The 27,491-nt window shown below is 43.0% G+C and overlaps 1 protein-coding gene across 4 annotated transcripts in view; it reads right to left on the minus strand.

Annotated features, from left to right (window-relative positions):
* LOC134309981 (NACHT, LRR and PYD domains-containing protein 12-like) overlaps positions 1-27,491 on the minus strand; it is a 72,575-nt gene that overhangs the window by 24,221 nt on the left and 20,863 nt on the right. For all 4 annotated transcript variants that reach the window (XM_062991486.1, XM_062991485.1, XM_062991488.1 and 1 more), the window contains 7 exons: positions 23,884-23,944; positions 21,047-21,245; positions 19,061-20,852; positions 17,363-17,536; positions 10,629-10,802; positions 6,779-6,952; positions 1,326-1,499 (listed from right to left, as the gene is read on the minus strand). In XM_062991486.1, the coding sequence (XP_062847556.1) occupies positions 1,326-1,499; positions 6,779-6,952; positions 10,629-10,802; positions 17,363-17,536; positions 19,061-20,852; positions 21,047-21,245; positions 23,884-23,944 (2,748 nt within the window). The remainder of the gene's footprint in view (positions 1-1,325; positions 1,500-6,778; positions 6,953-10,628; positions 10,803-17,362; positions 17,537-19,060; positions 20,853-21,046; positions 21,246-23,883; positions 23,945-27,491) is intronic.

Here is a 27,491-nt window from a genome sequence, read left to right on the forward strand (position 1 = left end):
ATCTCCAGTTTACAGTGTGTGTGTGTGTGTTATAACCTCACCTCAGTATCTCCAGTTTACAGTGTGTGTGTGTTATAATCTCACCTCAGTATCTCCAGTTTACAGTCTGTGTGTGTGTGTTATAATCTCACCTCAGTATCTCCAGTTTACAGTGTGTGTGTGTGTGTTATAATCTCACCTCAGTATCTCCAGTTTACAGTGTGTGTGTGTGTGTGTGTGTGTTATAATCTCACCTCAGTATCTCCAGTTTACAGTGTGTGTGTGTGTGTGTGTGTGTTATAACCTCACCTCAGTATCTCCAGTTTACAGTGTGTGTGTGTTATAATCTCACCTCAGTATCTCCAGTTTACAGTCTGTGTGTGTGTGTTATAATCTCACCTCAGTATCTCCAGTTTACAGTGTGTGTGTGTGTGTTATAATCTCACCTCAGTATCTCCAGTTTACAGTCTGTGTGTGTGTGTTATAAACTCACCTCAGTATCTCCAGTTTACAGTCTGTGTGTGTGTGTTATAATCTCACCTCAGTATCTCCAGTTTACAGTGTGTGTGTGTGTGTTATAATCTCACCTCAGTATCTCCAGTTTACAGTCTGTGTGTGTGTGTTATAATCTCACCTCAGTATCTCCAGTTTACAGTCTGTGTGTGTGTTATAATCTCACCTCAGTATCTCCAGTTTACAGTGTGTGTGTGTGTTATAATCTCACCTCAGTATCTCCAGTTTACAGTCTGTGTGTGTGTGTGTTATAAACTCACCTCAGTATCTCCAGTTTACAGTCTGTGTGTGTGTGTTATAATCTCACCTCAGTATCTCCAGTTTACAGTGTGTGTGTGTGTGTGTTATAATCTCACCTCAGTATCTCCGGTTTACAGTGTGTGTGTGTGTGTGTGTGTGTGTGTGTGTTATAATCTCACCTCAGTATCTCCAGTTTACAGTGTGTGTGTGTGTGTGTGTTATAATCTCACCTCAGTATCTCCAGTTTACAGTGTGTGTGTGTGTATGTGTTATAATCTCACCCCAGTATCTCCAGGTTACTGTGTGTGTGTGTGTGTGTGTGTTATAATCTCACCTCAGTATCTCCAGTTTACAGTGTGTGTGTGTGTATGTGTTATAATCTCACCCCAGTATCTCCAGGTTACTGTGTGTGTGTGTGTGTGTGTGTGTTATAATCTCACCTCAGTATCTCCAGTTTACAGTGTGTGTGTGTGTGTGTGTTATAATCTCACCTCAGTATCTCCAGTTTACAGTGTGTGTGTGTGTATGTGTTATAATCTCACCCCAGTATCTCCAGGTTACTGTGTGTGTGTGTGTGTGTGTTATAATCTCACCACAGTTTTTCCAGTTTACAGTGTGGATTCTTCAGTGCAGCAGAGAGCAGCATCACTCCTGAATTCTGCAGCTTATTGTGACTCAAATCCAGATCTTTCAGATTGTTGGAGTTTGAACTGAGAACTGAGGACAGAGCTGCACAACTTCCACCTGTTAGAGAACAACCATCCAACCTGAGAAAGAAAAGATGAAACATCAGATAACTGGACTCAGTGTACAGTGTGTGTGTTATCTCACCCCAGTATCTCCAGTTTAAAGCGTGTGTGTGTTATGATCCAAGATGGCGGTGCGCAGCAGTGCAGCGGCTTCTCTAGCTTCTCTAGTTTTCGAGCTTGGTGGACAGCTACTTTTTTCGCTTGGACAAAGATCGGCAGCTCTCCGGTAAAACCAGTGGAGGAGGACTCTGCATCTATATCAACAAAGGTTGGTGTACAAACTGTTCTGTAGTGGGCAAACACTGTTCTGAGGTGGTGGAACATCTAATAGTAAAATGCTATCCTCACTATCTACCGCAGGAACTTACAGCAGTGTTTATAGTAGCGGATTATGTACCTCCAAAAGCTACCGCTAATGACATGCTTAGAGTACTGCACGATAGCATCGGCTCGCTACAAAATAAACACCCCGAAGCGTTGTATGTTGTGGCAGGGGACTTCAACCATGTGAATCTGCAGAATATTCTTCCTATGTTCCACCAGCATGTTAACGTCGCCACTCGTGGTGAAAACACTTTAGACAAAGTGTTTACAAACAGATGAGGAGCATACAGAGCAGCGACCCACCCCCACATTGGCGCCTCAGACCATATCTCCCTCTTGCTAGCTCCTGCATACTGCCCAGCGTCAAGGAGCAGAAATTTTGTAACAAAGACCATCTGTGTGTGCTGTGATTTGGAGGAGTAAGCATCATCTGTTCTGGGCTACATCAGGATGTGCATGGAGAATGTGACCACCTCAAAGACCATAACCATCCAGCAAAACCAGAAACTTTTAGTAAACTTTTTTGGCTGAAGGCAGAGGTGCACTCCCTGCTGAGGACACGTGATGCTGCTTTCAGGGACAGTGATGCAGCAGCACTTACAGCAGCCAGAAGAAACTTGTCGGTGAGCATAAAGAGAGCAGTCCACATATGCTCTCAAAATCCAGGGCCACTTCAGCTCAAATGACCCAAAGAGCATCTGGAAGGGCATTAGATGTATCACAGACTACAAGAAGAATGATGCACAATGCCCTGTGGACCCAGCACTCCCCGACAACTTAAACACCTTTTACGCTTGCTTTGAAGTCTCCAACACCACAACCCCCTCCTGGCTCACCCCCTCCCCGGACAAGCCCCCATCCATTAGCATAACAGCAGCAGAGGTGAAAAGAACATTGTAGAAGGTCAACCCCTGGAAGGCCCCTGGCCCTGATGGGATCCCAGGTAGAGTTCTGAGAGACACACCAGCTGTCTGAGGTCCTGACGGACATATTCAATATCTCGCTTATCGCCCTTTTGCACTCACTCCTGTCATCATGAAGTGCTTTGAGAGGTTGGTGATGAGGCACCTGAAACAGACTACTGACGTAGCAGGAGACTTACACCAGTATGCATACAGGCGGAACCGGTCCACAGCTGATGCCATTGCTGCTTTAACCCATCAGGCCTTCACTCACCTAGAGAATAAGGACTCCTACGTGAGACTGCTGTTTCTGGACTTCAGTTCTGCATTTAATACCATCATTCCACAGAAACTGGTGTCCAAGCTGGAAGCGCTAGGAACCTCCTCATCCCTGTGCAACTGGGTCCTGGATTTCCTGATCTTCAGGCCACAAAGTGTCAGGATCAACAACAACACATCCTCCACTATCATCCTGAACACTGGCTCCCCCAGGGAATGTGTGCTTAGCCCACTGTTGTTCACTCTGATGACCCACATCTGCAGAGCTCAATTCAAGAACAACCTTGTGGTTAAGTTCGCAGACGACACAGTGGTGGCTGGTCTCATCACCCACAGAGATGAGTCCATATACAGGTGGGAGGTAGAGGACCTGACATGGTGGTGTAGGGACAACAACCTCATCCTCAACGTCCAGAAGATCAAGGTGATGGTTGTGGATTTCCACAGGTCTGGCACAGCCCCACCACCCGTCTACAGCAATGGGGCAGCAGTGGAGATGGTTCCCTCTGTCAGGTACCTCGGGGTACACCTGACCGACACACTCACCTGGCACACCAACACCACAGATGTCATAAAGAAAGCCCACCAACGCTTGTATTTCCTGAGGAAGCTGAAGAGGGCAGGTCTACATACAGACATCCTCAGGTCCTTCTACAGCTGTGTGGTGGAGAGCATCCTGACCACCTGCCTCACTGTGTGGTAAAGTCGGCCCTTGACTTACAAATGTAATTGGTTCTGAAGGGCTGTTCTTAAGTCAAAATGTTCGTATGTTAAACCTATTTTTCCCATAAGAAATAATGTAAATAGAATTAATATGTGCCAGACCTCCCAACCCCCCCCCCCCACCCCTAACCTCTCTAATGTCTTAAATGCTCTTTTTGTTATAAATACAAGAATATTTTCCCTCAAATCTTAAATTATAGAATAGACATTCCTGTAATAAACAATAATAAACAAAAATACACAGTAGTACTGTACATAACACACATACATCGTATTTCATACACCATCACATACACCATAATACATTTCTTTTTTTTATAAAAATGTATTATAAATGTATCTACCAGAAACAACAACTCTCATATTTCGCTATTGTTTCCTTCTTTATTTCAACATTATTGTATTTTGCAGGTATAATTGCACGAAAGAAAGAACACGTTACTTAGTGAGGTACTCAGGAGTTTTTTCTTCTCTCTCACTCACTGTCCCCTCTGCCTGATACACAGTGACATCTACTGGCAGGAGTTATACAACAACAAATGTAACAGATTCATTTTCTCAGCACTACACTTTGAGGACATTTTAATATGGAATTTTACAAAATATAAAGAAAACACAAAAAAACACTGTCCGCTGTCCACTCACTGTATATATATATATACTGTATATATATATATATATATATATATATATATATATATATATATATATATATATATATATATATATATACACTACTCACAAAAAGTTCAGGATATTTGGCTTTCGGATTAAATTTCACTATGAAGCTAAAATGCGCTCTAACCTTTACAGATGAACTTAATGTGACCTTCTCTAAACTTTTGAATGCACATGTCCAACTGTTCAGTGTTTCAGTACTTTTTGCACAACTTTCTGTTCTTTAACAAGAAGCTTAACGGCAAAATTCAGGTGTTTGATCCATGAATCAACCAATACATTTCCTGGTTCAATTAGAATTGGTATTTAAACAGTCCTCCTCATCATGCTATTCACATTTTGACATCGTGAGACCAAGACGACATCTATGTCATCCAACAATGTTGGAGACATCAAGGAGAGTGCTATGCATCAGCCACTGTTGTCACCAGACGAGCCTTTGGTGGTGGTGGTGTTACAGTGTGGGCAGGTGTGTCTCGTCAATACAGAACTGCCCTACACTTTGTGACAAGCCCATACTACTTGAATAACATCATTAATCCATTCATTGTGCCTCTGCATGAACAACACAGGCCTAATTTCATCTTCATGGACGACAATGCTCCAGCTCATCGAGGTTGCATCATTAGGGAACGGCTGCTGGAGACTGGGGTACCTCAAATGGAGTGGCCTGCACTTTCTCCAGACCTGAATCCCATAAAAAAACGTATGGGATCAGCTGAGTCACCGTGTAGAGGCTCGTAACTCTGTACCCCAGAACCTCAATGACCCGAGGGCCGCCCTTCAAGAAGAGTGGGATGCCACGCCTCAGCAGACAGTAAGTTGACTTGTGAACAGCTTGTTGTCAAGCTGTAATTGATGCTCAAGGGCACATGACAAGTTATTGAGACATTGACATGTTTTGTTGAGGTATACCCACCACTGTTGTTGGCTTTTGTGTTAATAAATTGCCTGAGATGAGGAAATCACCATTGCATGCTTCTACTTAAATGCCCAACTTTCATGATATAATATCACTGTAGTGTGAACTTTTTACCTTTCCATAAATTTCATTCGAAAGCCAAATATCCCGAACTTTTTGTGAGTAGTGTGTATATACTGTATATATAGACAGACGGTCGGAGTGAACGTGTTCGTGACGTCACATGTTTTGCGAATTTCGGTTCATAATCCAAAATTTGTTCATACATTAAGCTGAAAAAAATTGTTCGTAACCTAAAATCTTCGTATAGTAAACCGTTCGTAACTCGAGGGCCAACTGTATTCTGGCTGCACTGTGGCAGAGAACCAGAGGACCTGCACAGAGGACCACTGAATGCAGCTTACCACTCATTAGTGACATTTACTCATTCAGATGTAAGGAAAGAGCCATCTGCATCCTCCCCACCCACCCTGCACATGGACTTTTAAACCCCCCATTTCTCCAGTTTACAGTGTGTTTGTGTTATAATCTCACCTCAGTATCTCCAGTTTACAGTGTGTGTGTGTGTGTGTGTGTGTGTTATAATCTCACCTCAGTATCTCCAGTTTACAGTGTGTGTGTGTGTGTGTGTGTGTGTGTTATAATCTCACCTCAGTATCTCCAGTTTACAGTGTGTTTGTGTTATAATCTCACCTCAGTATCTCCAGTTTACAGTGTGTGTGTGTGTGTGTGTGTGTGTTATAATCTCACCTCAGTATCTCCAGTTTACAGTGTGTTTGTGTTATAATCTCACCTCAGTATCTCCAGTTTACAGTGTGTGTGTGTGTGTTATAATCTCACCCCAGTATCTCCAGTTTACAGTGTGTGTGTGTGTGTTATAATCTCACCCCAGTATCTCCAGTTTACAGTGTGTGTGTGTGTGTGTGTGTGTTATAATCTCACTGCAGTATCTCCAGTTTACAGTGTGTGTGTGTGTGTTATAATCTCACCCCAGTATCTCCAGTTTACAGTGTGTGTGTGTTATAATCTCACCTCAGTATCTCCAGTTTACAGTGTGTGTGTGTGTGTTATAATCTCACCCCAGTATCTCCAGTTTACAGTGTGTGTGTGTGTGTTATAATCTCACCCCAGTATCTCCAGTTTACAGTGTGTGTGTGTGTGTTATAATCTCACCTCAGTATCTCCAGTTTACAGTGTGTTTGTGTTATAATCTCACCTCAGTATCTCCAGTTTACAGTGTGTGTGTGTGTGTTATAATCTCACCCCAGTATCTCCAGTTTACAGTGTGTGTGTGTGTGTTATAATCTCACCCCAGTATCTCCAGTTTACAGTGTGTGTGTGTGTGTGTGTGTGTTATAATCTCACCCCAGTATCTCCAGTTTACAGTGTGTGTGTGTGTGTTATAATCTCACCCCAGTATCTCCAGTTTACAGTGTGTGTGTGTGTGTGTGTGTATGTTATAATCTCACCTCAGTATCTCCAGTTTACAGTGTGGATTCTTCAGTGCAGTAGAGAGCCGCTTCACTCCTGAATCCAGCAGCTTATTGTTACTCAGGTTCAGATCTCTCAGATTGGAGGAGTTTGAACTGAGAACTGAGGACAGAGCTGCACAACTTTTATTTGTTAGAGAACAACGATACAACCTGAGAAAGAAAAGATGAAACATCAGATTAATTTATCAGTTTTTTGTTTTTTGTTTTTTCCAGCATCCAGATTATTTTATATCTTAAATGATATATCAACTGCTCTGCTGTTCCAGTCTGATCACTAACAAGTTGTAATTAATTCGTGTCTAATCTGTTCATTTGTTGATGTTTTAAATGGCAGTTTTTAAATAAAGGAAAACAGATAATTGAGATATTTGAGCTACAAGTTTAATGTTGGAGCCTCCGGGGACGCCTATAAAAATAAAAGAGGTTTTTAAAGCATGATGTTTGTACTGTGTATATTGGGGTGTTTGTACTGTGTATATTGGGATGTTTGTACTGTGTATATTGGGGTGTTTGTACTGTGTATATTGGGATGTTTGTACTGTGTATATTTGGATGTTTGTACTGTGTATATTGGGATGTTTGTACTGTGTATATTGGGGTGTTCGCACTGTGTATATTGGGGTGTTTGTACTGTGTATATTGGGATGTTTGTACTGTGTATATTGGGGTGTTCGCACTGTGTATATTGGGGTGTTTGTACTGTGTATATTGGGATGTTTGTACTGTGTATATTGGGATGTTTGTACTGTGTATATTGGGGTGTTCGCACTGTGTATATTGGGATGTTTGCACTGTGTATATTGGGATGTTTGTACTGTGTATATTGGGGTGTTCGCACTGTGTATATTGGGGTGTTTGTACTGTGTATATTGGGATGTTTGTACTGTGTATATTGGGGTGTTCGCACTGTGTATATTGGGGTGTTTGTACTGTGTATATTGGGATGTTTGTACTGTGTATATTGGGGTGTTCGCACTGTGTATATTGGGGTGTTTGTACTGTGTATATTGGGATGTTTGTACTGTGTATATTGGGATGTTTATACTGGATGTTTGTACTGTGTATATTGGGGTGTTTGTACTGTGTATATTGGGATGTTTGTACTGTGTATATTGGGATGTTTGTACTGTGTATATTGGGATGTTTGTACTGTGTATATTGGGATGTTTGTACTGTGTATATTTGGATGTTTGTACTGTGTATATTGGGATGTTTGTACTGTGTATATTGGGGTGTTCGCACTGTGTATATTGGGGTGTTTGTACTGTGTATATTGGGATGTTTGTACTGTGTATATTGGGGTGTTCGCACTGTGTATATTGGGGTGTTTGTACTGTGTATATTTGGATGTTTGTACTGTGTATATTGGGATGTTTGTACTGTGTATATTGGGGTGTTCGCACTGTGTATATTGGGGTGTTTGTACTGTGTATATTGGGATGTTTGTACTGTGTATATTGGGATGTTTGTACTGTGTATATTGGGGTGTTCGCACTGTGTATATTGGGATGTTTGTACTGTGTATATTGGGATGTTTGTACTGTGTATATTGGGGTGTTCGCACTGTGTATATTGGGATGTTTGCACTGTGTATATTGGGATGTTTGTACTGTGTATATTGGGGTGTTCGCACTGTGTATATTGGGGTGTTTGTACTGTGTATATTGGGATGTTTGTACTGTGTATATTGGGGTGTTCGCACTGTGTATATTGGGGTGTTTGTACTGTGTATATTGGGATGTTTGTACTGTGTATATTGGGGTGTTCGCACTGTGTATATTGGGGTGTTTGTACTGTGTATATTGGGATGTTTGTACTGTGTATATTGGGATGTTTATACTGGATGTTTGTACTGTGTATATTGGGGTGTTTGTACTGTGTATATTGGGATGTTTGTACTGTGTATATTGGGATGTTTGTACTGGATGTTTGTACTGTGTATATTGGGGTGTTTGTACTGGATGTTTGTACTGTGTATATTGGGGTGTTTGTACTGTGTATATTGGGATGTTTGTACTGTGTATATTGGGATGTTTATACTGTGTATATTGGGATGTTTGCACTGTGTATATTGGGATGTTTGTACTGTGTATATTGGGATGTTTGCACTGTACTGTGTATATTGGGATGTTTGTACTGTGTATATTGGGATGTTTGCACTGTACTGTGTATATTGGGATGTTTGCACTGTACTGGGTATATTGGGATGTTTATACTGTGTATATTGGGATGTTTGTACTGTGTATATTGGGATGTTTGCACTGTGTATATTGGGATGTTTGCACTGTGTATATTGGGATGTTTGTACTGTGTATATTGGGATGTTTGTACTGTGTATATTGGGATGTTTGCACTGTGTATATTGGGATGTTTGTACTGTGTATACTGGGATGTTTGTACTGTGTATATTGGGATGTTTGCACTGTGTATATTGGGATGTTTGCACTGTGTATATTGGGATGTTTGCACTGTACTGTGTATATTGGGATGTTCGCACTTGTGTTCTTTGATGCACCCTGGTCCTGGAGGAATGTTGTTTTATTTCAGTTAGTAATTGTGATTATTTAGGGTCTATTGTGTGTGTACAGCCCCATTAACCACACCCCAGATTCAGTGCAGGATTGTGATTGGACAGTAATTCTTGGCTGGTTGAGACTGAAATACGAGGCTGATCTGAAGCAGCACACAGTGAAATGAAGTCCAGCTGTGAGTTGATTTGAAGCTGATTTGAATTTAATTCTGACACAAATTCTTCACTTTGTTTAGTGAAAGAAAATCCTGGTGTTTTGTTTCTCAGTAAAGACGGTGAGTAAATCCAGGTTTTGCTTTTCATTTTATCACCTTTACTGCATGTTAGTATGGAAAAGCTCCAATAATATTGTGGACAGTAGAAGAATGTGCATTACAGGATCTATATCAGAATCACATCTGGATCATAAAGAGGAGTTTTAGGAAACATTTGATGGAATTGAGCTGCAGTTTGATAGAACTGATGAAAAAACTTGTTTTGCTCCTGTTAATGATGTGAGAAAATCAACTATTACAGATAGTTCCAGTTTACAGTGTGTGTGTGTGTGTGTTATAATCTCACCTCCGTATCTCCAGTTTACAGTGTGTGTGTGTGTGTGTGTGTTATAATCTCACTTCAGTATCTCCAGTTTACAGTGTTTGTGTGTGTGTGTGTTATAATCTCACCTCCGTATCTCCAGTTTACAGTGTTTGTGTGTGTGTGTGTTATAATCTCACCTCAGTATCTCCAGTTTAGTGTGTGTGTGTGTGTTATAATCTCACCTCAGTATCTCCAGTTTAGTGTGTGTGTGTGTGTTATAATCTCACCTCAGTATCTCCAGTTTACAGTGTGTGTGTGTGTGTGTGTTATAATCTCACCACAGTATCTCCAGTTTACAGTGTGTGTGTGTGTGTTATAATCTCACCACAGTATCTCCAGTGTACAGTGTGTGTGTTATAATCTCACCACAGTATCTCCAGTTTGCAGTGTGTGTGTTATAATCTCACCACAGTATCTCCAGTTTACAGTGTGTGTTATAATCTCACCACAGTATCTCCAGTTTACAGTGTGTGTGTGTGTGTGTGTGTGTGTGTTATAATCTCACCACAGTATCTCCAGTTTACAGTGTGTGTGTGTTTTATAATCTCACCACAGTATCTCCAGTGTACAGTGTGTGTGTGTGTTATAATCTCACCTCAGTATCTCCAGTTTACAGTGTGTGTGTGTGTGTGTGTGTGTGTGTGTTATAATCTCACCTCAGTATCTCCAGTTTACAGTGTGTGTGTGTGTGTGTGTGTGTGTGTGTTATAATCTCACCACAGTATCTCCAGTGTACAGTGTGGATTCTTCAGTGCAGCAGAGAGCAGCTTCACTCCTGAATCATAGAGGTTATTGTTACTCAGGTTCAGATCTCTCAGATTGGAGGAGTTTGAACTGAGAACTGAGGACAGAGCTGCACAACTTTCACCTGTTAGAGAACAACCAGCCAACCTGAGAAAGAAAAGATGAAACATCAGATTATTCTCTCTCTCACACACATACACATTTTAGCTAAAAGTCCTAATGAAAGTTGCTTTCATTTCCTCCAGCACTACATGCCCTGTGGCTCTGACCAGGACAGATGCTTAATTTCTCCACCAGTCAGACGCGCCACACACTTTGAGAAACGCTGGCTTAAACAGTAGCGAGCTACGGGAAGATGGACAGTGGAGAGAAACCCGAAAACAAAAGAGAAGGCGAGGGTGAGTTTACCCCAAAATGACGTTGTTCCCTAAAAAGGCCAGTGGTTCGAATTTCCTAATTCTGACGAAGCACAGTTAACCCCAAAATGCAAAATATGTCATAGTTCAGTACTAACTCAAGAAACGCTACCAATTTATGTATAATGTGAAAAAATACCACCCAGTGTTGTTCACTATAAACTGAAGCTTTAAAAAACAATTCACTTATTAAAGCTAAAGATTTATTCAAAACATCTATTACCCAGTATGCCCCCTTACATACTAAATCAACCAGTTAACTAAACTCACTTTACAACTGGGTTCAATTTCATTAGCCACACTCATCATGGTACTGCCAGACCTGTTCTATTTAAACTTCCTGAACTTCCATCCAAAATTCATTCAGGAGTTTAAAAAAGAACCCAAACAAACATCTAGAGAGCTGCAGGCCTGATTTACCTCAGTTAAAGTCAATGTACATGAACACTTTGCTACTATAAATATATTAGACAGACACTGAGAAAAATGGCATCCACGGGAGAGACACAAACCACTGCTGACCAACAACACAAAGCCTCATCTCATATTTGCCAAAAAACATCTAGATGACCCCAAGGTTTTTGGTATAACAGTCTGTGGATGGATGAGTCAAAGGTGGAACATTTTATAGGTCATGGGTCCTGTTCATCTTTAGCTTTTTAGCAAAGGCCTAAAGATTTAGTGGCACAATTGGCTGATATTTGCCCTCCACCTTGACTAAAGCCCCAGTTCCAGCTAAAGAAAAACAGCTCTAAAGCATAATGCTGCCACCACCATGCTTCACATCCCAGAGATTGTTGTCACATGTAGTGTGTAACCTCTATGCAGAATCAAGCAGCACTTTAGCTTGCAATCCAATGCAAAGCCGTATAAGCCTTTTGAGGATAATCTGTTAAAGATCAGTTCATTGAACTGTTTATTACACTTGAGAAGCTGACTGCTCAGAAGTTCATCAGTGGGCCTCTCCCAGCCCAAGGATCTAATGTTTTCATAGCTACTTAACCTCACCAAGTGGCTGAGCAGAACCTGCAGTCTGAAAGGTATGGATTATATTGACAATTTTAATCTATTCTGGGGGCGCAGAGAATTTTTTTACCCAGATGGCACCCACCTAAACAAGACTGGAGTGAAAGCACTAAGGGACAACTTTCATTTTGATCTTCACCACCCATCTGCTCCTTTGACTGACTCGACACTACAGGTGCATCCTCAACCCCCCTCACCTGCTTTCAACCATGATAAAGGACCATCAAACATACAATCCCCATCACTGGAGAACACGGCTCAGTCTGAGTTCCTGACTCTTGACGAAAGCTATTACAACCTTCATCATCAGGCAGTGACACAGCAGTCAACAGCAGAGACATCACAGTCATCCTCCAACTTCTCTCTCTCATCATCACCTCCACATATGGATTTTACAGAGAAAATGGAGAAACTGGTGTGTGTTGGGACTAAATTCTCACACTCCATCTCAGCCAGTCCACAGGTTTCACCCAAAAATCGCAGGGCACCCTTTCCACAGCCCCCTCCCCGTTCTCTGAATCCACTTCAACAACGTCAGCAGCAGCCTTGTACTTCATCTACTCTGGCTGTACAGAGTTCAGAATGTTCAGCGAGTACTACTGATAGCGGCTGCAGAATACAAAACAATGATAACACTTTGTGATGTGTTCAGGGGCCTTGCTACAGTAGATATGGTACTGACAACAGTTCTGAGAGTAAGCTTGGACCCAGTATGCCTAAAATGTTTTCTATTCCTGTGTTGATTAGAAATAGAAAGAATAGAACGCATTCAGCGTATGAAGTCAACCAGTCTAACCTCTTACCTGTACCACCACAACCTCGGGCTGCCCCAGGGGCTCCTGTGGTTCCTTTAAAGCTAGCTCTGCTTAATATTAGATCTCTAGCCAACAAATCATTTTTAGTGAATGACATAATTCTATCCTACAGTTTAGATTTTCTGTTTCTAACTGAAACATGGTTAGCAGAAGGCAGCAGTGCTACTGTTCTTAATGAAACAGCACCAGCAAACTTCAGTTCTATGAATGTGTGTGGAAGTGGTAGGAAAGGTGGAGGAGTAGCTGCCTTATTTAAAGATCTATTCCAGTGCAAAGAGACTGTGCTTGGCAATTTTATGTCTTTTGAATACCTCTGTTTTATTTTGAAGGATACTCCCAAAATTCTATTTTTATAAACCTCCAAGATACTCTGCACATTTTATAGATGAATTTGCTGAACCACTGTCAGTTACCTCCACTGAGTACAGCTTTTTGATCATAACTGGGGATTTTGTTTGTTTGTTTGTTTGTTTTATTAGGATTGTTACAGCTATTCCAAACGGATCTTCCTTTGGCTTACTGAGGTTGACTGAAGGGTATCCCGACTCGCATTTCTAATAAGCACTCGCAGAATAAGTCCCAGCAATTAATTGTTTATTGAACAAATTCCGGTTGACTTTCAGAAAATAAATATAGTGGAATGCGTACAGAACAGTTCATGAAACAAATCCGGTTAATGTGTATAATGCGGTCGGAAAACTGTTTGTTGTCCCCCCGTCTCCCCCATACTATTTAACGTAAACTGTCTAATTATAGAACGCATCGTCATGTCGTCAAGAAATGACAAGTGACGTCATCTGTTACGTCAGTTACGGCTCCTACAAGGATTATAACGTCATGTTTTTACACTTTGGTTACATTCATGACAGGAATGGTAGTTATTCATTACACAAGGTTTATCAGTTCACAAGTTTATATCAAGCACAGTCTTGGACAATTTAGTATCTTCAGTTCACCTCACTTGCATGTCTTTGGACTGTGGCAGGAAACCGGAGCACCCGGAGTAAACCCACGGGGAGAACATGCAAACTCCACACAGAAAGGACCCGGACCGCCCCACCTGGGGTTCGAACCCAGGACCTTCTTGCTGTGAGGCGACAGTGCTACCCACTAAGCCACCGTGCCACCCCCTGGGGATTTTAACATCCACTTAGATAATAACAAGGACAATAACACCAAAGAACTTTTTGGACTTTTTGACACGTTTGGTCTATTGCAACATGTGAAAGGGCCTACACATACTCGAGGGCACACTCTGGATCTAGTTATTTCTAAAGGTCTTAACATTTCCTCTGTTATGGTCAAGGACTTGGCCCTCTCTGATCATTTTTGTGTCTTCTTTGAAGTACTGATCACTCCAGATGCTCAAACTAGCTCTGTTTCTGTTAAGAAAAAGTACATAAATAAAAGTACTAGTTTTTAGTTTATGGAGACCATAGCTATGTCACCAACTTTAATTGCAGAGTCGGTTGATGAACTCCTGGATAAATTTTACATGAAAATATTGACCATCATGGATGTGGTTGCCCCGGTAAAAGTCATGAAAACGTTGAGCAAACAGAAAGCACCATGGCGTAACACAATGATGGTAATAGCTCTGAAAAGAGAATGCAGGAGAGCTGAACGTAAGTGGAGGAAAACTAAACTTCAAATCCACTATGATCTCTATAAGCAAAGCCTTTGTAGTTTTAACTCAGAGTTAGGCAGGGCTAGACAGCTGCACTTCTCTAAGATCATTAACAGGAACATCAACAACACCCGCACTCTATTCAACGTGGTCGACAAGCTTACAAATCCTTCACAACAGATCACACCAGAACTTCTGTCCACAGAGAAATGTAATGAATTTGCTCATTTCTTCTGTGAAAAAATCAAATTATTAGACTGACCATTAACGCCACTCAGTCAGACAATGAAACCATGCTGCTCCTACAGACACCTAGAAATAACATGACTTGTGTCACAATTTAATACAAAAGACCAAAACACTCTGGAGAAAAACTCCAGACTCCCTTAACACGGATCAGTCGTCCTGTCCCCTTTGCAGAAAAACAGCCCCAAAGCATGATTTTTCCACTCTCATGCTTCACAGTAGGTATGGTGTTCTTGGGATGCAACTCAGCATTCTTCTTCCTCCAAACACGACGAGTTGAGTTTTTACCAAAAAGTTCCATTTTGGTTTCATCTGACCACATGATGTTCTCCCAATCCTCTTCTGGATCATCCATATGCTCTCTGGCAAACTTCAGACGGGCCTGGACATGTACTGGCTTAAGCAGGGGGACATGCCTGGCACTGCAGGATTTGAGTCCCTCTCGGCGTAGTGTGTTACTGATGGTAGCCTTTGTACTTTGGTCCCAGCTCTCTGCAGGTCATTCATCAGGTCTCTCCGTGTAGTTCTGGCATTTTTGCTCACCGTTCTCATGCTCATTTTGACCCCACGGGATGAGATCTTGCGTGGGGTCCCAGATCGAGGGAGATTATCAATGGTCTTGTATGTCTTCCATTTTCTTACAATTGCTCCCACAGTTGATTTATTCACACCAACCTGCTTGCCTATTGTAGATTCACTCTTCCCAGCGCGGTGCAGGTCTACAATTTTCTTCCTGGTGTCCTTCGACAGCTCTTTGGTCTTGGCCATGGTTGAGTTTGGAGTCTGACTGTTTGAGGCTGTGGACAGGTGTCTTTTATACAGATAACGAGGTCAAACAGGTGCCATTAATACAGGTAACGAGTGGAGGACAGAAGAGCTTCTTAAAGAAGAAGTTACAGGTCTGTGAGAGCCAGAAATCTTGCTTGTTTGTGGGTGACCAAATACTTATTTTCCACCATAATTTACAAATAAATTCTTTAAAAATCCTACAATGTGATTTCCTGGATTTTTTTTCTCATTTTGTCTCTCATAGTTGAAGTGTAGCTATGATGAAAATTACAGACCTCTCTCATCTTTCTAAGTAGGAGAACCTGCACAATCAGTGGCTGACTAAATACTTTTTGGCCCCACTGTATCAAAAATCAAGGGTCTGGTGTCCCAACAAGACCTAGAGAAGCTAATCCATGCTTTTATCTCCAGTAGGTTGGACTATTGTAATGGTCTCTTAACTAGACTTCCCAAAAAGACCATTAAACAGTTACAGCTCATTCAGAACACTGCTGCTAGAGTTTTAACTAAGACAAAGAGAACTGAGCACATCACTCCAGTTCTAAAATCTCACTGGCTTAAAGTTAGTTATAGAACAGAATTTAAAGTGCTGCTACTGGTCTATAAATCACTGAATGGGTTCGGCCCAGAATACATCTCAGAAATGTTTAGCGAATATAAACCCAGTAGATCTCTTAGATCCATGGACTCAGGTCAGCTAGTCGAGCCAGAGTCCAAACTAAACATGGCATTTAGTTGTTGGGCTGCATAGAACTGGAACAGATTGCCAGGAGATATTATGGGTGTGTTCGAAAACCTAGGGAGCTGCCTTGCTGTCTTACTGTCTACATAGGCAGCTGACTTAGTAGAGAGGATTCTAATAAGTCAGTGACTTATAAGTCAGGTTATTCGAACGCACTACTTAACGACAGCGATTCCATCGGGTTTAGCATTTCACGTTTAGCATTTAGCATCTCGCCATTAAAACCAATAAACTGAGGTAGCACAGCACGCTAACGTCAATATAACATCTCCCTTCATGTACCGATAACGGTTAAATTTCCTGACAAGCCCGAACTTGCAAATAAAAACACTCGGTACAAGTTTATACAAGTTAAAAATCAGTAATATTTTATTTACGTTTGAAAATAACTCCATTCGTTTCTCCGCCCCATCAGCCATGTTTATTTTTCTGTAAGAGACGAGCGCCCGACCCGCAATGAATGCTGGGATTGCCTTGATCACTAAGGCAGCGTCCGATGCTCACTCGTTCTTGAGCCAAAATAACATTGAAATAATAAGATGCCTCAGAAGTGTGGATTTTAAGGCATCTAGGATTTCGAACAGACTCCTTCTCGGGAGCGCGCACAGGATGACGTAAAATGCGTCTATGTAGAGAGCGCACTAGCTTTTCGAACACACCCTATATGTTCCTCAAATGTAGAAATGTTTAAATCCAGATTAAAAACTTTTCTTGTGCCTATGATTGAGCTCGAAATTTTTATTATTATTTAAGGGGAGTCTGTGTGGCCCTCATTTTACTATATTTTCTTTTCGTTTTTCATGTTCTTAATTTTAATTAAAAATCTCTTGTTTTAATTTCATGTTCTCTTAATTGTAACTAAATGTTTGCAAGAAGTCTTTCTGAGGTTCTAGATCTCAGGAATGTTTTAATGCTTTCAATTATGTAAAGCACTTTGAATTGCCACTGTGTATGAAAGGTGCTATACAGATAAACTTGCCGTGTGTGTTATAATCTCACTCCAGTATCTCCAGTTTACAGTGTGTGTGTGTTAGTTATAATCTCACCACAGTATCTCCAGTGTACAGTGTGGATTCTTCAGTGCAGCAGAGAGCAGCTTCACTCCTGAATCCTGCAGCTTATTGTAACTCAGGTTCAGATCTCTCAGATTGTTGGAGTTTGAACTGAGAACTGAGGACAGAGCTGCACAACTTTCATCTGTTAGAGAACAATCATCCAACCTGAGAAAGAAAAGATGAAACATCAGATTATTCTCTCTCTCACACACGTGAACTTTTTAGCTAAAAGTCCTAATAAAAGTTACTTTCATTTTCTCCAGCTCTCCAAAAAACATGCAGAAGGTGGATTGGCTGCTGTAAAAGTGAATGTGTTTGTGTGTGTGTGTGTGATGCACTGATGGACTGGCACCTGCACTACATGCCCTGTGGCCCTGACCAGGACAGAATGCAGAATGGTGGGTGAAAATGACTGAATATACACTGCTCAAAACATTAAGGGGAAAATCACACATCAGATCTGGTTGAATGAAAGATTTAAGTTGAAAATATTTACTGATTCAGATTATGTAATTAATTAAGAACAAAAAAACACAAAAACAGTCAATGGAAACCAAAAACATCAACCCATGGAGGGCTGGACCTCAAATTCACACTGAAAATCAAAGTATAACATTGAAATCAGAGGTTCATCCAATTTCTGTAAATGTCATCATGGTAGAGCTGGGCGATACAACGATGTCCATATGTATCACGATAAACTTTTCCTTGATTACGATAAGCTTTGGGCATATTATTGATGCTATTTTTCCTCTGTCATGGTATTGGGGGTGTGTCAGTACCAGGGTCTGTCATGGTATTGGGGGTGTGTCAGTACAAGGGTCTGTCATGGTATGGGGGTGTGTCAGTACCAGGGTCTGTCATGGTATGGGGGTGTGTCAGTGCCAGGGTCTGTCATGGTATGGGGCTGTGTCAGTGCCAGGGTCTGTCATGGTATGGGGTGTGTCAGTACCAGGGTCTGTCATGGTATGGGGGTGTGTCAGTACCAGGATCTGTCATGGTATGGGGGTGTGTCAGTACCAGGGTCTGTCATGGTATGGGGGTGTGTCAGTACCAGGGTCTGTCATGGTATGGGGGGGTGTCAGTGCCAGGATCTGTCATGGTATGGGGGTGTGTCAGTACCAGGATCTGTCATGGTATGGGGGTGTGTCAGTACCAGGGTGTGTCATGGTATGGGGGTGTGTCAGTACCAGGGTCTGTCATGGTATGGGGCTGTGTCAGTACCAGGGTCTGTCATGGGATGGGGGTGTGTCAGTGCCAGGGTCTGTCATGGTATGGGGCTGTGTCAGTACCAGGGTCTATCATGGTATGGGGGTGTGTCAGTGCCAGGGTCTGTCATGGTATGGGGGTGTGTCAGTACCAGAGTCTGTCATGGTATGGGGGCGTGTCAGTACCAGAGTCTGTCATGGTATGGGGGCGTGTCAGTACCAGGGTCTGTCATCAAACCATCACGACCCTGACCAGGATAAAGTGGTGGTAAAACGAACAATGAATGAAAAAAGTTACCAAACTCCCCAGACTCCCCAGGATTCATTTCATTTTTAAAATGTAACACAAACACACAGTTAGAATAGAATCTGGTTTTAATAAGTTGTGTTTAGGTGGATCAGAACCACTTCATGTTGCTTCACTACATTTACAATAACATTAAAAAGCTGCTGCTGTTATATTAATGATGAAAATACTTACTCAGCTCTTCTGGATTCTTTCACCACTGGCAGCAGCTTCAGAAGACCTTTATCTGATCTGTAATATTTCCTTAAATCAAACTCCTCTAGATCTTCTTCTGAGTTCAACAACACAAACACCAGTGCTGACCACTGAGCAGGAGAGAGACTGATTCTACTGAGACAATCAGAATCATCAATTACATAATCAGATCCTATTCTGTTCAGGTAAGTCTGGACCTCCTGCACTAGAAAATGATCATTTAGTTCATTCAGACAGTGAAACAGATTGATGGATTTCTCTGGTGAGGGATTCTCCCTGATCTTCTCCTTGATGTACTCCACAGCTTCCTCTTTACTGTGAGAGCTACTTCCTGTCTGTGTCAGTAGGTCTTGTAAGAGAGTCTGATTGGACTCCAGTGTGAGACCCAGAAGGAAGCGAAGGAAAAGGTCCAGGTGTCCATTCTCACTCTGTAAGGCCTTGTCCACTGCACTCTTGAGGAAATCAGACATGCTGGACTTGGTGAACAGATCAGACAGATCAGTGGTTTGTTGTTCTGTTGGATTTTTGCTGATGAAGCAGCTAAATGCAAATAAAGCAGCCAGAAACTCCTGGACGCTCAGATGAACAAAGCTGAAGACCTTCCCCAGGTGTAACCTAAACTCCTCTCTGAAGATCTGGGTGCACACTCCTGAGTACACTGACACTTCTCTGACATCAATACCACACTCTCTCAGGTCTTCTTCATAGAAGATCAGGTTTCCTTTCACCAGCTGTTGGAAAGCCAGTTTTCCCAGTGCCAGTATCAACTTTCTGGTCTGGTGAGGGTTGGGGTCACATTTCCCATGATACTTTTGTTCCTTGTGTTTGATCTGAAAGATCAGGAAGTGGGTGAACATTTGAGTCAGAGTTTTGGGGATCTCTCCACCCTCTGCTTCACCCAGCATTCTCTCTAGAACAGAGGCTGAAATCCAGCAGAAGACTGGAATGTGACACATGATGTAGAGGCTTCTTGATGACTTCATGTGTTTGATGATTTTACTGGCCAGGTCTTCATCACTGATCCTCTTCCTGAAGTACTCCTCTTTCTGAGGATTACTAAACCCCCGTACCTCTGTTACCTGGGCTACACACTCAGGAGGGATCTGATTGGCTGCAGCTGGTCGAGAGGTGATCCAGAAGAGAGCAGAGGGAAGCAGGTTCCCCTTGATGAGGTTTGTCAGCAGCACATCCACTGAGGCTGATTCTGTTACATCCCACACAGTCTCATTGTTCTGGAAGTTTAGAGGAAGTCGACACTCATCCAGACCATCAAAGATGAAAATGATCTTGTAGGTGCTGCAGTTTATTGTTTTTATTCTTTTAAATTCTGGGAAAAAATAATGAAGAAGCTCCATCAGACTGAGATGTTTCTCCTTCATCAGATTCAGCTCTCTAAAGGGAAGTGGGAACATGAAGAGAACGTCCTGATTGGCTTTTCCTTCAGCCCAGTCCAGAATGAACTTCTGCACAGAGACTGTTTTTCCAATTCCAGCAACTCCTTTAGTCAGCACAGTTCTGATGGACGTGTCTTTAAAGAGGTCGTTACATTTGATGGGTTTCTCCTGTGTTGTTGGTCTCCTGGATGTCGTTTCAATCTGTCTCACCTCATGTTCATTATTGACGTCTCCACTCGAACCCTCTGTGATGTAGAGCTCAGTGTAGATCTGATCCAGGAGAACTGATGATCCATGCTGTGAGATTCCTTCATTAATTCTTTTATATTTCTCTATCAGGTTGCTTTTGAGGTTCTTCTGATAAACAGAGATCAGCTCTAATAAACAGAAGAACATGAAGATCAATATTTCACTGTATGCAGCAGAAAGTTTTAAAAAAAGTTGTTAAATCACTTTGTCTTTATTAATGTTTATTATTATTAGAAAAACAAAAACTGAACTGATCTGTGAAATCTGGACCAGTTTTGTTCTTCTCAAATAAAAGTGATGGAATAAAACCAGCAGCTCTTACTGGTCTGCAGTGTGTTGGCTAAATCTGTCTGGTTCATCTTCTTCAGGACATGTAGTGTGATCTTCAGCACCTCCTCTCTGAAACTACATTGATCCTCCTTATCCTTCACCTCAGGGTATTCTGGGTAATCTGCACTCAGTATTTTCTCATATTTATTCAGCTCATTCTTCAACAGAGTGATGACCTTCTGCTCCAGCTCCTGATTAACAAATACACAATAATAAAACATCTAAAAAAAAATCACAGGTACATTCAGCTCCAGAATTATTGGCACCTTTTGTAAAAATGAGTAAAATGATCATGATAGAATCTCTCCAGATCCTCCAGGTTTCAAAGTTCTCACTTGTTCTCACCTTGTAAGACAGCTATATTAATAATCAGATCCAATTCTCAAGCAGAGCTGTTTACAGCAACTTTTTAACACATTAACCACTACGCTTTTATCAAGCTAAGCAGAGAGATCAACACTCCCAGTAGTCACAGTACAGATACTCAAACTCTAAGCAATCTCACTTAAAAAAACTGACTCACTAAAAACAATAACTGAGACCTGGGTGGTAGATTGCCAAAAACATATATCCATGAACACTAGCTTAACCTATTTACATACAAAGCCCTCAGGCTGGTCCCAGTGGGTGTGGCATAAATGCATTAAGTGCCACAATATTTATACCAGGGGTGCCCAAATAATTCCTATAAGGGGCCAAAAGTTAATCTCAGTGAAGGGTCACGGGCCAAAACTAAAAGGTTATGTTATTTTAATACTGCATTAAATTAAAATATATCACTTCTTTTGTTAAATAAAACACTACTGTCTATTCTAATTAACAGCGCTTTTATTAATTTCAATGGATGATAGAAAATGTTTCTTTTTAGGAGCAGAAACATTTGAACAAATGTAAATTTGTAAAGAAAAACATGCAGAGCAAAATATTATTATTCACCTCGCCACTTTACTTTGAAAACAGGTGTACATGTTCTGTTTAATAATGCCGACAGATGTTATACTCCTTTAGTACAGCCACTCTCTAGCTGGTTTTCCATCCACCAACTTTTTGCGAATTTTGAAAATGCGCATAAAAAAACCTGGATGGAAAAGCTCAAAATTCGAAAAAAGACCCAAATATCGCAAAAAAAGTTTTCACGCTTGAACGAGGTGGAAAAGTTAAAATATCGCATCGCCAAAATGCGAAAAAAGGGGATGGAAACGGGTTTTGCGAATAAACGATGACGTTTCAAGCTCTAAGCCACACACACACGCATGTATACACACAAACGCGTGTATATATTAACGTGTGTAGTGTACCTGAAAAGGTGTGATGTTTTAAAGACTAATGGGTCATGTGCGCTGTCGGGAGAGCCAACACATACATTACGAATCAACAACTGGTCATCCACAAGTGCCTGCAAAACAATCGATGGCCATCCCGATTTACATAGTCCCTGTACCCGACTGCTGAAGGGAGGATTGGAATGTGTGTAGCATCCAGTGCCCCGTACACCTGTGGTATGTGGTGCGCTGCGTAATTACGCTGCACTATTCCTTCTGCCTCCTGCGCATTTGGTAATACGACGTAATGTTTAATTAGTTTTTATGTTATTGCTTGGCATACAGCGTATACACTACGGTGAACTGTTGTTACGCTGAACGTCTCGCCCACTACTACTTGTACAAGGCAATAGCAATCCTCTTTTCAGTTGGCACGGGTGGTCGGTGACTGTAAACTTTTGGCTCTACAGATGACCCGATCATGGTGCATAGCTCATCAAAGGCTGATTTTGACATTCTGAAATTCTTGATCCAAAGCTCGTCTGAAAAATGGTTCTGCACGATGTGCTCCCCAAATTGTTTAGTGCGTTTACGTTCCCAGATGCGGGGTGAACGTCGCCGTGGCACGGAGATTTGAGCCCACATTAGACGGGCCATTGCTCGTTCTGCCCGACGTCTCTCACGTGATGTAAAGGTTTTTTCGCATAACTGTAGTTGATGGAAACGCAGCATTTTCCGCTTTTTTTTCTGCCGATATTTCATAAATGCGTATTACACTTGCGAAACGTTTGGATGGAAACCCGGTTTCTGTCTGCAGATGAGGCAAACTGCAACTGAATCTATTTTGGTGAAACAATATTCATGCTGCCAACTGTTTTTAAATTTTCGTTTATCCATATGCCTCCTACGCTCTATGATTAACAGCCTCACTCGTGTCTTTATAGGTTACTTGATCTCTGCTGACAGGAGCTCCACAGCACCCCCCTCTCCTATAACACTGTTTCATGTAAAATTGTGGTCAGCTAATGGATTGCTGCTAGCATTATAGGCAGTTAAACACCTGTTGAAAGAAATTCCCAGCTACTGACAAAAGTAGGCGCAACTTTGATCTAGCGAGGCGGGCCAAAAAAAAAAGAAACAGCTGGCCCCAAATTGGGCAGCTCTGATTTATACAACTAAGGAATTGTAGTGTTATTGTTACATTACAGCTTTTCAATGGGTTTTAGGTCAGATGACTAAAACAGTCCAAAACAAAAGCTAACCCTAACCCAACCATGTTTTGAAGTCCTGAATAACCGAGTAAAATAGTTTCAAAACACTCCGGTGAATTTAAAAAGAATTACAACCTCTATCTAGCTACTATTTTTTAAATCATCTTTTACCATCAAGGGCCAATAATTTTGAAGGTAACTGTATTTGACTGTTCTATGAAAGTGTGTTTATTACAACAGATATAACTGTAATCATCTCTGATTAACCATCACACAGTAACAGGTTTGAACATGGAAACACAAATGCCACACAATATAAAGAAACACAAATTTCACACAAACACTCAGATACACACCTCGAAAATGTCCAACTTATTTCTGTTACTTCTTTCTGATTTCTTGAATTTCTCTTGGTTTCTGTGAACAACCGACACGAGTTTAATGTAAATAATACAACATTTTCACATCTGCACAGCAAACAGCAACAAACGTCCAGCAGCTGTTTAACATATTCATATTTTAACACAACAAAATCGTCCAATCTGAGTGTCACGTGGGAAGAAAGGGACACAAATGCAGAAGTAAAATTATAAAAAGATATTTTATTTAATTAATAAGGACAACAGAAAAGGTAAACAGCTAACATAAAATAAAACAAAACCCAATCGGAAACTCCGACGGAAGCTGACAAACACCGATCTGAAAAGGAGAAAAACAAAAGAGAAAGGTTACACAACGGTAAGGCGTGGATTCGAACCGGGGATGCTGGCGTGACTGCCGATTACTTTCCGGAGTTGCCACCCAGCGGTTACAGAATCCAATGTTCCGTTTAACTAAAGGCACTGATGCCGAAATTACCACCAACGCTAAAACAGCGCGGAGTGAAAGCCGCTAATGCTAATGTTAGCGTTTTAAAGAGACAGCGATAAGGAGTCTGCCCAGCAACTGCACGAGAGCTGGGCAGCTGTAGAGAGTGTGGATTCGAACCGGGGATGTTGGCGTGACTACCGAGTACTTTCCGGAGTCGCCACCCAGCGGTTGGAGAATCCAATGTTCTGTTTGACTGAAGGCACTGATGCCTAGGATATAACCAGCGCTACTAGAGCACTGAGTGAGACCGCTAAGCTAAAGCTAGCGCTGAAACAAACAGCAGTTCGAGGACTGCGCGGCGTCGCACCACACTATTTCTAAGAGGACGAAAGAAAACCCTCATACCTCAAACCTTGCGGTTTTACTTACCCTAATGGCCTAGCGCCACCAGGGCTACCACCTATAGCTAAACAACAGTGTGGACGAGCTGCCACAAGAGACCACAAAACAAACAAAGGTGCGACACCCACTGCTGTGTAGAGCTGGCTTAAATAGCCAGCCCCACAGCTGTGGGTGATCAGCACTAATTGGGAGGTCTGGTATAAGAACCCTTTGTTTGCTGAGCTCTGTAACGTCTGTTTCGCTGGGAACCCGGGGCACGTTCACCAGCTACCACAGACCTCGTTATAGAACCCCCTCCTCTAGGGACAGCTCCTGAGGTCCCAAGACCCGCAGCACGGTTCCGTCGGAACTCGCGGATCAGTTCAGGGTCCAGGATCTGACGAGCCGGTACCCATGAACGTTCCTCAGGGCCGTAACCTTCCCAATCCACCAAGTATTGGGTACTACCCTGAACCTTCCTGCTGTCAAGTAACCGGCGAACCGTGAAGGCAGGGGCACCCTGGATGATACGAGGGGCGGGAGGTTGGGGAGGGGGTAAAACTCCCCCGCACATAAATGGTCGGAGATGGGAGACATGGAAGGTTGGATGCACTTTCATGCGGGGAGGAAGCTCCAACCTATACGTCACCGGGTTAATCCGCCTTACCACCTTGAACGGGCCAATGTACTTGGGTGCCAACTTATGTGGAACACCTCGAACGGGGAGATCCCTCGTTGAAACAAGTACTCGTTGGCCTGGCCGGAAGGTAAGAGCCGGCTGCCGCCTGCGGTCAGCTTTGCGCTTCACAGAGCGCTGGGTGGCCACAAGTGCCTGCCTAGCTTTGCGCCAGGCGGCGCGGCAGCGGCGGACCTGAAGCTGTACAGACGGGACCGCTACCTGCTGCTCTTGCTCAGGAAAGAGCGGAGGAGGGTACCCGAACTGAGCTTCAAACGGTGACATGCCGATCGCCGAATGATGCAGGGTGTTGTGAGCAAACTCTGCCCACATCAGCTTATCCGACCACGTGGTCGGATTCCCTGCCGTCAGGCACCTGAGCATCTTGCTCAGATCCTGGATAAGCCTCTCCGACTGCCCATTCGACTCCGGGTGGTAACCGGAGGATAAGCTGGCCTTCGCGCCAATAATTTGGCAAAAGGCCCGCCAGCACTGGCTCACAAACTGTGGGCCCCGATCTGACACAATGTCTGAGGGGACCCCATGTGCTCTCACCACATGATTCAGAATGATCTGCGCAGTGCCCATGGCGGATGGTAGCTTGGGCAGTGGGATAAAGAGGCAAGATTTGGTAAACCGGTCGACAATTACCAATACCGCCGTGAACCCTCTGGACTTAGGCAAGCCTGTCACAAAGTCCAGGGCAATGTGGGACCACGGTCTAGCCGGTATTGGCAACGGGTGAAGAAGGCCCCTGGGGCGCTCTCTGGGACTCTTGTTAAGAGCACACACCGAGCAGGCACGGACAAAGTCACGTACCTCATTCTCCATCCCCGGCCACCAAAATCTTCGGCGCAGCAAGACCAGGGACTTAGTCACGCCTGGGTGCGCCGCAAATGGGGAAGCATGAGCCCACTCGAAGACCTGACGCCGTACGGATGAAGGTACGTACAGTCTGTCAGGAGGTCCCCCACCGGGGTCGGGTTCAGCCCGTTGGGCATCCCGAATGACCTTCGATATGCCCCATGTGATTGGGGCCGCTATCTGGGTCGAGGGGATCACGGGATCAGGTCCGGTCTCCGGCCTGGTCGGTTCCCACTGTCTAGACAGAGCGTCCGGTTTGACGTTTTCGGACCCCGGTCTATAAGACAGTGTGAAATTGAACCTTCCAAAAAATAAGGACCACCGGGCCTGACGGGAGTTCATCCTCTTGACTTGCTGGATGAATGACAGATTTTTGTGATCCGTCCAGACAAGAAAAGGATGTTTGGCCCCCTCGAGCCAGTGTCGCCACTCCTCTAACGCCAACTTAATGGCCAAGAGTTCCCTGTCTCCAACCGGGTAGTTCCGCTCGGCTGGAGTCAGGCGGTGCGAGAAGAAGGCACATGGATGTAGCTTCTTCCCCGGCCCCACTCTTTGGGACAAAACTGCCCCAGCCCCGACCTCGGAAGCATCCACTTCGACAACGAAGGGTTCCTCTGGGTCGGGCAACTGCAAGACGGGAGCAGTCGTCAAGAGTGTTTTTAGCTTGTCGAAAGCTTGCTGGGCCTGCACCGTCCATTGGAACGGACCTTTGCCTGTGAGGTCCGTTAACGGGGCGGCGACTGAGCTAAAGTTCTTAATGAAACGCCGAAAAAAGTTTGCAAAGCCCAAAAACCTTTGCAGTTGGCGTAAAGAACTTGGAGTTGGCCACTTCTCCACCGCAGATACTTTAGCCGAGTCCATGCGCAGGGTGCCCTTGGACACTACAAACCCCAGAAACGAGACCGTGGGGGAGTGAAAGACCGACTTCTCCAGCTTGACAAACAGATGGTTGTCGAGCAAGAGCTGGAGAACTCGTCGGACATGCCCTATATGCTCGTCGATGGACTGACTAAAGATAAGAATATCGTCTAAGTAAACATAGACGAATTTACCAAGAGTCTCCCGCAAGACCTCATTGATAAATCTCTGGAAGACTGCGGGGGCATTCATTAACCCAAATGGCATCACCGAGTACTCATAGTGGCCAGTGGGCGTAATGAACGCAGTCTTCCACTCATCCCCCTGCCTGATCCGGATCAAATTGTACGCGCTGCGAAGATCGAGCTTTGAAAA

This window comes from Trichomycterus rosablanca, chromosome 3, assembly GCF_030014385.1.
Source record: "Trichomycterus rosablanca isolate fTriRos1 chromosome 3, fTriRos1.hap1, whole genome shotgun sequence".
In the NCBI taxonomy this organism is placed as follows: domain Eukaryota; kingdom Metazoa; phylum Chordata; class Actinopteri; order Siluriformes; family Trichomycteridae; genus Trichomycterus; species Trichomycterus rosablanca.